Consider the following 12,555-nt stretch of genomic DNA (forward strand, 5'->3'; position numbering starts at 1 on the left):
TAAATGTAGGTTTTGCTTTCAGATCACAGAGCGTGACGGCCGGTTTTAAACAGTGTCTGTGCGTCTTGTTGTTGCAGTAAAGCAGCAGCTCTGTGGTGAATTTGTCTTTCTAGACTCTGCCCTTCACACTGCCGCCGCTGCTTTTATTCTGTCATGTTGTTTCAGCCAAATATGCAGCAAACACGACTGGCTGGGGAGAAAGTAATTATATTTCATTTTATATCATGAGAACAAACAGCAAGCAGATCATGTCTGAAGGAATATATAATGTTTTATTCATGTTTTAGCTCCAAAACTAACAAGACTGAGGGTCGATGTTGAGTTTGTGGCCACAATCTGTGTGTGTTCAGCCTCTGATTCCTCAGTCAGCTCCTGGAGTCAACTCCACATACATTCTGCCACTGATGGAGGGCTCACAGATGCGGTTTAGCGGTGGAGTTTCTATGAGATCACTAAGCCAAGAAAATAAAGAATAACATAGTGATCCTGAGAAACAACAGATTCTCGTCGAAGAAAACGAAAAGATAATTAAGTTTGACTGTCTGAAGGCCTGAGAGAGGAGAGTGTGTGACTGATAGACAAGATACACAAATGTGGGATTCAAATTCTGCTTTAATGGAAGAATTTCACTTTAACAAGAGAAAAGGCTTCCAGGATGAGGACTCTCTTCTCCTTGGATTAACAGTATCTCAGCGTTTCAACAGGACGAGCGTGAAAGTGTGTTTTATCTTCAAAAAGTCTTTTTCAAAATCGACTTTGTGTTTCAAAGGACAGATGCAACTCTGAGTGTTCAGACAGAAGACTCACTGATGTGTTTCCAAAACCCCAGAGGGTGGTAAATAAATGTATCAAAACCAAAACATAACCTGTATATAAAGACGGATGTAGCCAGGTGTGACGTCACCTGCTGGTTTTATTGGAGCTGGTTTGAAGCTTCCTTCCCCATAGCTTGAACCCAAGCTAACGCTAGCTTACTGGGAACAACAAGTGCTGCACACTTGGGCTAACGTTAGCTACTTTAGCTAAATTGTGCTGACAGAGCAGGTATCGTAATCAAGTAACATTAAACCTAATGAAATATTGTGACAATAGTCCGACTCAGTGTGAGTCCAGGAGCCGGGGAGAGCAGCGCTACTATAAGTCTTCAAATCCTTCTCTTCTAATTTCCAAAATGACCACCAGCACACTTATTAGAGGGACTGAATTTATAGCTTGAGACCATAATGACTCGTTGAAAACAGTGATTAATTTAGTATTTGAGACTTTTTGAAGGGGAGTCGGTTCTAGTGGTGCTTCTGCATCAGCTTCAGACTCAAGAGGTGGTCTTAGTTGCTTAGCTTAGAAAAAAATTCAACAAGCTTCATAGTCTCATGGTCTACAACCAAGCGGCAACCTCCGGGGCTGTAAAATGAAGTCAATGAGGAAGTGCCAAAAACTGCAGTTCCTTGAATGGCCACTTGAGGCTCCAAAAGCGAGTCAATCCTCATAGACCCCCATGTTAAAATGCCCAACTTTACAGCAGAAATAAACATGTTTACAGCCTGGTACAAAAAACAGTTTTGGTCTCTGTAGCTAATTTCTCCTTTCATGACAACTGTACGGGGGTGAATTTTTTTTATAAGTCACCAGTTTAAATTTTATTAAGCCATAAAGTTATGCATAATGAAGGACATGGCTGCTTTGAGTGACAGGTCCGCCAGCTGCTAGGTGGCTTGTTTCAGCTGTTCGGCCCGCCTCTTTGCCCATTTTTGATTGGCTGGGAGTTAGGCAGAGTCATGTACTGTCAAGATGGCGATGGCCGGAGCGGCTCACTTTGAACTTCAAAACCGCTCTTTAGAAACCAACGAGTGACGTCACGGTGACTACGTCCATATTTTTATACAGTCTATGTCTATAACTCAATACTAAGTTTTTTAAAGCTAATACTGACAATTTTATAGAGTCAGTACCTTTTGATTTTACTGTTTTAAGTCTGTAATATATAATAATATTATTTCTCCACCAGATGTTTCTATATGTGTTAGAAGTTGATAAAACCTGACGTAGCTTATTCCTCTGTGCTGTCGACGTCAATTGTCGTCCAAAAACTGTTAAAAATGCGTCACTGAGCCACACACACACACACACACACACACACACACACACACACACACACACACACGCCATCCTGCTGACAGAAATATTCACTAGAGCACCAAACGTGAATTCATCCGCCATTGAAAATAGTCCCTAACGAATGCATTTCCTCCTGTTTGAGTAACGTTTCAGGACTTTTATGACTGAGCCTCTTTTTAAAAATGAAACTATAAATTTATGAGGTGTTTTTAAAGTCTTCAGTAGGAACCAATGTGCTTGGAGCTGAGAGCCTGAACGCATCGAGAGACGGACAAACACATTGTTGGTTTGAGTCTTTTCATGGGATTTGTTGACAGTGAGGAAAAAAACATTTCATCTTTTCCTACCTGGAACTGGCAAACACATTTGAGCTGAGCTCCATCGTCTCTACAGACACCTCCGAATCTGCAGGTGGAGTCATCACAAACCCTCAGGTCGCTCTTCTTCTCTGACAGATCTGCCACAAACAGAAACAAACAGACAGAGAAAAAAGGGTTAAATAAAACCACGGCGCCACCACAAAGTATCAGCAGTATATCCCGACGCTCTGATCTCATATCCGCTCTGAATAACGCCCGGACAGTTTTATGAGTTTATGAAACAATAAAAAGCAGATAGAGAGCAAAGCTGCACACATTCCCCCCCCTCTAAAGCACAACAGGAGAGAAGATTGTTTATCAGATGATAGATCAATAAGGCTTCATGTCGCAGCAGACACCGGCACTGCAGGAGTGTTTACACAGGTAGACTCACAGCGCGGCGCAACACAAATCTGTGATCCGACAGTCCTCAGAGGAGACGTTAACGAGCAAAAACTGCACAATATCAGTCGGAAGCTGTCAGATGGTGTAATGAAATGTGTGGTGAATCGTAAAAAAATTAGAGGTGCAAAGAAATAAAAAAAGACAAATAAATCAAACGCAGACGTTGGTCAGCAGATTTGGTGACGAGTTCAGCTGACTCGTTATAAATGTTTAAATATAAATATATTTATTAATCAGGATTATATTAGGAAGAAACTTTCACACTTAACTTTGGAGATGGAGGATAGTTTTTGGTGATTCTTGAATTAGTTTTGCTCTTTAAAGTTCAATTAGTGACCAATTAATGAAATGTCATGAAGCGGGGAGCTTTTTTCTTATCTGGAGATTTAAAGGAGAAAATCCTGACTTGTGTGAACGTTACAGGACCTTCAGATCACACACACACACACACACACACACACACACACACACACACACCAACAAACCACACACTGTTCATGCTGCTGGCAGTCTATACAGGGAGTCGTGTCTTGTCTGATAATAACAGGCCTCCGCGACTCAGAACTGTGCAGCTGACTTAAATTATCCACATATTCTTTGAGATAAAAGCCGCAGATTCCTGCCAGCTGAAAAACAGGAGGTATGTGTGTGTGTGTGTGTGTGTGTGTGTGTGTGTGTGTGTGACTGTGTGTGTGTGTGTGTCACAGACCACAGCTGAGTGAGCTTTGAAGAGCCGTGTAATGGCCTCTAATTACTGTTTGTGGACCTCCCCTACTCCTAAAAATGGCCGCCGCTGGCCGCAGTAACAACCAGCCACAAAAAACCCCTGAAGCTCAAACCAGCACAGAGAGGATGAGGAGGCAGAGAGTCGTAGTACTAACCTTCAGATTCAAGGGAAAATAAAATACTAATGAAGTGCTGGAAGAAGCTCTTAAATCTGTAAGTAAGACTTATAATAATGGAAAGATGCTCCATTTAAAGGTGCAGTGTGCAGGATTTAGTGCCATCTAGTGGAAGAGACTTGGCAGAAATGGAATATAATATTCATAAATATGTTTTAATTAGTGTATAATCACGTTAGCTTAGAACGAGACCTTTATATCTACATAAGGAGCGGGTCCTCTTCCACTGAGCCCGCCGTGTTTCTAGAGGTTTTTCCAATTAATTTAAAGGAAAAGTACTGTACAACTCTATAAAACATCATTCCTCTCCAGATGAACATAATCTCAAATGAGTCTGCAGTGTCTTTATGTTTTTAAAAAGCTTCTGTATGTGTTCTGTGTGTGTTTTGCAGCTGTTTCTTCATCTTTCACTGTTATATGAGGTTTCGTATTTGTAGCAGTTCTGGATTTGAAGTCCATTTTTCTTAATGTATGTGCTTTTGCTTTTGTATGTGTTTTGTCCTCAGGGGGCCACCGTATTTAACAAGAAGTCCTCCAAATTAAACTCCGAAAAACACGGTTTGATCATGTGACTCCAGAACGACACACAGCAGCGTTTTTCTAATCTGCAGGACGACATCATCTGTCTGTACTTTCAAAAACTGTTAAACAATAATGATGCCTCATGATGTGACGACGCTGTGGTTAAAGTCTGGTTATGTTTAGGGAAAGATCATAGTTTGGGTTATGTGGTGGGTTTAAGTTACTACTTCCTTACAGCTGGGCCACCTTCGTCGTCATGGCTACAATAATAACCACATGGTTAAGGTGAGGGGACGACCATAGTTACGCTTTTTATAAAACTGTCCAGACTCGCGGTTGGAAACAGTCTCTGTTGGTTCTTTTTTTGTGCGACTGACATTATGACCTTAAACTAATAAAACCTGACTTGTCAAACAAATGTATCCCAGTTTTAACTCGAACCATCTTCCGACCCGCACGTGAGCAGATCTACGCCTGTTGAAGGAAGCTGTTCAGCAGGTTGGAGGTCTTCAGGCGGAGCGGGTCCGGCTGCTGCAGGACGTTCATGGCTAATTGAGTCCAACCAGCAGCCACATTCATCAACAGCTCGGAGCCTGAAGCCTGCTGATCAACTGTATGTATGTGTGTGTGTGTGTGTGTGTGTGACAGAGAGACTAGTGTGTTGTGTTTCCTGTTTGCAGGTTTCAAAAAAAGCCAAATTTTTAATACCCAGACAATTTGGGATTATGCTGAACGGCAAACCAGAAGTCTTTAAACCCTCTGTCTGGCGAGAAACAGAAATGCAAATGAGTGTGTGTTGAGCAGAGCAAACGAGTGTTTTCAGTCTGAAATGTGTGTGTGTGTGTGTGTGTTCCTCTGAGGAGCGAGACGCTGGCTGCTGCTGATATATTTCTCTGTGTGTGTGTGTGTGTGTTTGTAGTCGACCCCGGCCGTGTTGTGTTCGGGTTCATACATTTTACAACAGAAACAGGGATTTGAAATGCACATAATTCCCTCTTTTGGATCGGAGCAGAACTAAAGAAGCTGACGGAGCGTGGCAGCAGCTCCCCCCCCTCCACCCACCCGGAGGCACATCCACCTCCCAAATCCCCCCGAGCCCCAGCCCGGTCGTCATGGCCACCCAGCCGCCGCTCCCCTGAGTCGTTATCTGCACCCCCCTCTACACCCCCCCCTCCCGCCCTCCATCTTCCTCCACTGCAGCAGCCCTGACTCCAGGCGAGATGGACGTCAATACCTCATCTTCTGTCTGGCACTCTGAGACCTTCAGCACTCCCAACATCCCTTAACTCTTTCACCGCTGCGGCACAGACACATGCTGCCACTGTGTAGCCTGTAATAAACCGTTTATTAAAGGTTCGTGCGCTGATTATTAATGCTAGACGGGGGAATTCAAAGTAAAGTGTTTAAAATGAATGTTAAAAATAAGCAAACGGTTACAGATTCACTGACAAAGACTTCATACTAATCATACACGCTGATGATTTTAATCTGTTTATCTTGTTGTAATCATTCCTCCTGTTCATACTGACCATTAGAAGATCCCTTCATAATGACCTTACAATCCACAGTCCTCCTTCTGTGCAAAAACAGTTTTACTGAAGCTAATATGAAGCTTCAGCGTCCAAATGAGTCAAATCGAGTAGATATCTTTCAGTCTTTTTAGTGCCATGTCTATATTTTACAGTTTATAACGCCTCTGTTAAGTCTCTTTTATACTGCTGATAATGGTGACAGCCTACAGTCTCTGCGTTATGTGTCGATGATGATGGCGGTGGTGGTGGTGGACTAACGGCTGACAGTACAGGCAGCTCTGATGACAACTCAATAATGAGATGTTAATTGCTTAAAAGCGTTTTGGGGATATAGGAGACACAAGCCAAGTCTTACAGTCTTTTTAGTGCTAAAGTCCTTCTTTTTGTTACTTATACTTCCAGTTTGCTCAAAACCACGTGGAGAAACCAGAAGGTGATTAGAACAATGTTCTGTGGATGGATGAGACCAAAATCCAACTTTTTGGCTTGAATGAGAAGAGTTATGTTTGGCGATGAGCAAACGCTGCGTTCCAGCATGAGAACCTTCTTCTATCAGTGAAACATGGTGGTGGTATCACGGTTTGCTTTGCTGCCTCTGAACCAATCACTGATGGAGCTACGAGTGAACTGAAGCTCAACAGAAACCCTAAACACACAAGTCGTTCTACCAAAGATTAGTTAGAGCAGAAGAAGGTTAATGTTTTCTCCTGATCTTAATCCTGTAGAGATGCTGTGGACGGATCTGAAGCATGTAGCTCATGCAAAGAAACCAACAAACATCCCTGAGTTGAGACTGTTCTGTGAGGAGGAACGGGCTAAAATTCCTCCGAGCTGATGATCAGAGCTGATAAACAGTTACTGGAAATGTTTAGTTGAAGTTATTGCTGCAAAAAGGGGGGGTCACACATTCATCTACTTCTGCACAAATATGTAAGATTGGATCATTTTCCTCTATAAATAAAAGAGTAAGTTTAATGTCTCATTTGTTTAATTTGGTTTCCTCTAGTTTGAGGACTTGTGTAAAAATCTATTTAATGTAGAAACAGAGAAAATTCTAAAGGGTTCACAAACTTTCAAGCAGCACTGTAAAATAATAATAATCCATAAAAACAGGACGAGAGTAAAGACGATAATAAAAAGAAAAAAAGAAAATTTGTTCACTCTCCTCCTCTCCGCTCTAACGGCAGCAGGTCCTTCAAAAGAACATAAACTTGAGAATTTCATTCTGTTGCTTCTGTTTTCTGCTTTTAAAAAAAAAAGAGAGAAAACAACCTCGACGTACACACACACACACACACACACACACACACACACACACACACACACACACACACACACAGATATCTCCAGAGTGAGGTTTTCATTTCATAGAGAAGTGAAACCTTCTCAAGGACTGCGCTGTGGTGTATTGATTTGGTTCTTCTAAAAGCGAGGGAATTTATCCTCAGCAGAGATGTGAAACAGGAGAAGAGGGAGGCGGCGGCGGCGGCGGCGTGACATTCATGTAAAATACCGCCATCAGTGATGCATGATGGGACTTTAAATCCCCCATCACACCGAAAAGCCGAAAGAACACAAATGTTCCAGTTTTGCTAGTGAAGTTGAAAAAAAAAAGCGGCATTTTGTTGATAGTTTTCCTTTGTGGATTTAAATCTCCTACTAATATTAATATAAACCAAATTCTCTAAAGACGCTTCAAAGCTGAAAACTGTTCAACAAACATCACATGTATTTTCTGTATCTCCTTGTTCCAGCTCTGTACTGAAGTTATGAGGAAAAGATTTCACTGGATGTAACAGAAGCTGTAATCATCACAGCTGCTGCTTAAAAACCAATAAAAAATAAAAAAAAAACAGCTCAGTTTGGTTTTCTTTTCCTCTTCGTGTACTCTGAGTCGTGTTTCTCTTTCCTGCCGGCAAACAGGATCCTTCACACCTGCCGGATGTTCACGGTCTCCTCAGGAAGCTCTGAAACGCCAGTGACACACTCGCACGGACTGGATTAACCTCCGTACACGGCGGCACTCTGAGGTTGGAATGGTTGGTTGATTAATCAATCAGTCAGGAAATTAATTAAAAAGACAGATTTAAACACATAAATGCACCAAAAATGATCCGGTGGCAGCTTCTCACGTGTGAATATTTGCTAGTTTTCCAGTTTTCCGTGATAATAAACTCAACATCTTTGTGTTTCTGTCATCTGAATATGTTCACTCAGGTTTCAGAGAATAATAATCAACATTTTTCACTATTTTCTGACATTTTATACACTGAATTGAATCAATTATTAAAGAAAATAATAGTTGTTTACAGCCTGACATTACTCCTATGATAGAATAATACAACCAGGCTCAACCAGCTCAATAAAACACAACTTTACAACAAATGAGCTCAATATAAACTAAAACTATAACTGTGAGTTCAGACAGAACACACAGTGAATTTTAGACAAAGTCGTGCAAAGACACGAGTGCATGTGAATTCGCTCGGGGTGGCGTGAACTGACGCGAATACACATCCGTGCAAAGTGAGGAATTTGTGCCCATCCTGCGGCTTTATGAATCTGCTTTATATAACTTACAGAGACTGGAGAGAAATAACAGACAGAGTCTCTGGTGTCTTCAGTCTGAAGCTGAACAGACACGGTCAGCGGCGTCTGTTGCTCACTTACAGTCGTGTACAGTCACGTATTTTAGCTGTTTGAGGTGAATAAACACAAACGTTTGCTTCGTGTTTTGTCTGAAAACACATTTAAAGTCTTCAAACTAGATGTAGAGTCCCTCTTTGAGACCAGGACCACCTCACACCTCCTTGTTCGAAGAGGTTTCGTCTCATCTTGGAAATAAAACCTTTTAAAAATCTCACTGGAGTTTGGATTGAAGGATCCACTCAGAATATAAAATAAATCTGGTGTTTTTATGGAGAACAACATAGTAAGTAAAGAAGAAGAAGAAGAGGTGAAGAAGAGGTGAGGAAGAGGTGAGGAAGAGGTGTCAGCATTCATCTCATGTTGGAATAAAACCTTTAAAATGCAGAAAGTCTCGCCGGAGTCTGGATTAAAGTGTTCACTCAACCGCAGACATTTTTGTAGTTTTTTTTTTTTTTCCTCACTTTTGTATCACAGAACACTTTGAAAACATGAACACGGTATTAAAAAACGTATTTCCAATATTAGTATAAAGAGGAACCATCAATCACAGTCAGTTATTGATGTTGGAAAAATCCAAATATAAAATAATTCTTTTGTTTTTTTATGGATAAAAACATAAAAAGTAAAGATGTAAATCCCCTCAGAGAGAGTGTAGCGGCAGCGTGTTGAAGTGTGATGATGTATGTGAGGTCTGTCCGCACTAATAAAGACTAAACGCTGCGAGCTGCACAGCTCCTGTTGTCCATTTGTTCCTGGATCTATTTTAAAGCTCCTGGCTGCAGCAGCTGGATGAGTTCCTGTGTGAAGAGCTTTTCTCTGTTCTCTCCTGCTGTTTGAATAAAACATGAAACCCTGACCGCCGCCTCCTCCTCCTCATCCTCCTCCTCCTCCTCCTCCTCGTTGCTACGGGCAACGCAGGGACACTGACGTCTTTAGCATGAAATTTTTTTTGCATTTTCATATTGTTTTAGTTTTATTTCTTCTTTGCACCTGTCACTGGCCAACAGTAAGTTTATCTTTTATAAAGGAGAAAAATAATGTTCAGTAGAAACTGTATTTTCAGAAAAGTGTTCAGATGAGATTCATCTTTAGTGATCTAAATATTAAAGACCGTCGCTGCAGAAAAAAATACAGAAGCAGCACTCACATGTCTGCATGTTTTAGCACGAGAGCTTCATCTGTGATTCTGATGTTCACAGTTTTAGAATCGCTGCAAACTTTTCAAGAGAGACGCGCTCGCAGCAACACGGCGATCAAACTAAAAATAAAAGATGAATTCAGAATTTCTCAAGTGTGTCTTAAAACAACAGTTATCAAGCTGTAATCATTCCTTCTGTTCATACTGGATATTAAAAGATCCTTCAAATGTGTTTTCAATGTAAGTGATGGAGGCCAAAATCCACAGTGTGTCCACACAGTCATTTAAAAGTTGATGTGAAGCTTATATGAGGCTTCAGCAGTCTGAGTTAGTCATATCAAATGGATATCTGACACATTTACAGTCTTTTTAGCATCAAATTCCCTCTTTGTGTTTCCTCGGACAGTGTTTCCCTGTTGAGCTGCAGGTGGAAGTATAGTAACAAAAAGAGGAACTTTGGCACTAAAAAGACTGTAACGTTGAAAGATATCTACTTGATTTGTCTCATTTGGACGCTGAAGCTTCATATTAGCTTCAGATAAACTTTTAAATACATTTTTTGCACAGAAACTTTGGATTTTGTCCTCCATCACTTCCATTGTAAGGTCATTATGAAGGGATCTTCTGATGGTCAGTATGAACAGGAGGGATGATTACAGCAAGAAAAACATGTTTAATGTTCATTTGGGCTCCTGACTGTTGGTTTAAGACACATTTGAAAAATTGTGAACTCGTCCTTTAAATCTGCAGCGTGTTGAGTCTCTTTAAGCAGACAGTTGGCTGTAATAACGGAGGGAAGATTGTCCCCAAAAATGAATTTCAGCCATTCCTGATGTAAATTTCCATCTTCTGGAGGGCTGTTAAGACTTTTTAGCTGCTGAACAACCAGCAACCAGAGTCCTGAAATGCAAACTCTGACTACAGAAGTTACGTACGTGCTCAGCGGATCACTGAGCGGCGGTGAGCTCACGCTGAAGCATCCCGCAGATTTGACTTTGACTTTCTGGTGTGACGTAGTAACGAGTTCTGCCTCAACACCGCTCGCTCTTGAGCTGCAAATTTCAAAATTTCAAATAACTTAAAAAGAGCTCCGAGATAGAACTGAGTGATTTTACTGATCCATCTTCAATAAACATCTCATGCATGAAAACAGAACTGTGGCCAAAACAGCAGCAGAAAAACCCAGCGAGAGTTTCCGGGAGTTGAACCCTCAACCCTGTTAGAGACACTGAGCAGATGCTGCAGAAGCTGCTGCCTAATTACTGCCCTGCCTTCCTCCTCCTCCTCCTCTATAACTGGGACTAATTTGTCCAGTTTTATGAATGCGTTTCCTCGAAGGCAAGAGCGAGCATCTGACTCCGAGTCGCCCCCCCGGAGGGGTCGGCAGACACGTCGACTCGTTTGGCTTCATCAGCTGTTGCTGCAGACTAATCTTCACCTGGGAAGCACGTGTGCGGCGTGAAGATAACGGCTTTGATGTTTTATTCATGACGAACAGACGAGAGTGACAGAAAGACTCATTCTGCAGTCTGATGCGGACGCAGAGCAGGAAGTAATTGACCTCCGGGGGAGTCTCTCTAAGACAAGCGGGGTCACTTGTTTGTTACTAACAAGACAATTAAGCCTCATATTTACTGGAGAAGATAGTTAGACGTTTCACACACAGATTTCCTGGAAAACCTTGAATTCTTACGTGCAGCTTTCAAATCAAGAGAACTACTGCTCCATCAGTGTCTATTGTTTGATCATTTGATAAATAATTCATCATATTATGTCACTAATGAGCAATTATTTCCCAGATGTTAATTATTTGTATCCTCAAATGTCTTCATTATTAATTCATACTAATTAATACAGTAACAGTCATTTTTGTAGAATACGCTGCAGGATGTTAAAGATAAACCGAATATTATTCAGAATCAATTTCCGGGCTGCTTTTCTAATTATTAATGAGCTGAATCATCAGCTGACGAGCTTCAAATCGATTCAAACCTCATGTTTCACAGAAGAACACATTAAAACAGCGTGACAGGCGACCCAGTCCTGCTTTGAAATCATCTACTTCATGAAAAAGAAGGAACTTCTCCACATATTTCCACAGTAAATTTGAGTTTCATTATGAATTATGACAATTCTTTGTATCTTTCGTTGTGGAAATCTAAGTTTTTCACATCACAGATGATGTCAGACGTCATCAAAAGCACTAAAATCAATCAGATAAACTACATCAGCGACAAACAAATTACTGAACTGAACTATTCTAGCTCTTTTTTTTTAACTTCCACCTCTAATGTTTATGTTTCCCTGACATGTGACCTTCTGCTGTTGTGTGATTAACGTCTGTTGTCTCTAATAACGTGACATTATTAGCGCCACAAAACCTCTGAGTGATAAACGTCTGGACGTACAAACAACCGTCTCCTACAAACAATCGACGTCGCTTCATCTTCCTCCATCTGTAATCAAGTGGTTTTAGTTGTCTTAACGAGACCTCGATTGTGTGCGTCAGATCAGAAAACGATGAGTCATTCTGAGAAGGCTCTATGTTGTTGTTGTTGTTGTTGTTGTTGTTCTGGTATGTCGTTTGTTAGCTGAAAGTCTTCCTGGTTGCTGAGGGTAGATGTGGGTTGTTTTTTTTTACTGCAGTATAACAGCCACTGAGGTGTGACAGCACTTCAGACTGAGGCGTTAAACGAGCCCGCCGGACTGACTCATTATCCAGCTCAGTGCATTTATGAGATCAAACTCGATGAAATGTACTTTATTTATTTTCCAGCCCACAAATCCGCCCACAGCTGACAGCGCTCACCTGCAGTCTGCTGTCGGAGCTTTCAGCTGCTTTCTGTCACCTCCCGCTTTAATGAACTTTCTAGTAAAATCTTTTCTTTTTCCGCCACAGTTGCTGCTTTTGTCACTGACACTGTTTTACCCAT

The 12,555-nt window shown here is 41.3% G+C and overlaps 1 protein-coding gene across 1 annotated transcript in view; it reads right to left on the minus strand.

Annotated features, from left to right (window-relative positions):
- The window catches only part of tmeff1a (transmembrane protein with EGF-like and two follistatin-like domains 1a), a 102,858-nt gene that overhangs the window by 49,071 nt on the left and 41,232 nt on the right, over positions 1 to 12,555 (minus strand). Inside the window, exon 2 of the mRNA XM_042427839.1 lies at positions 2,463 to 2,572. Coding sequence (XP_042283773.1) covers positions 2,463 to 2,572 — 110 coding nt within the window. The remainder of the gene's footprint in view (positions 1 to 2,462; positions 2,573 to 12,555) is intronic.

The sequence above is a fragment of the Thunnus maccoyii genome, chromosome 12 (assembly GCF_910596095.1).
Source record: "Thunnus maccoyii chromosome 12, fThuMac1.1, whole genome shotgun sequence".
NCBI lineage: Eukaryota > Metazoa > Chordata > Actinopteri > Scombriformes > Scombridae > Thunnus > Thunnus maccoyii.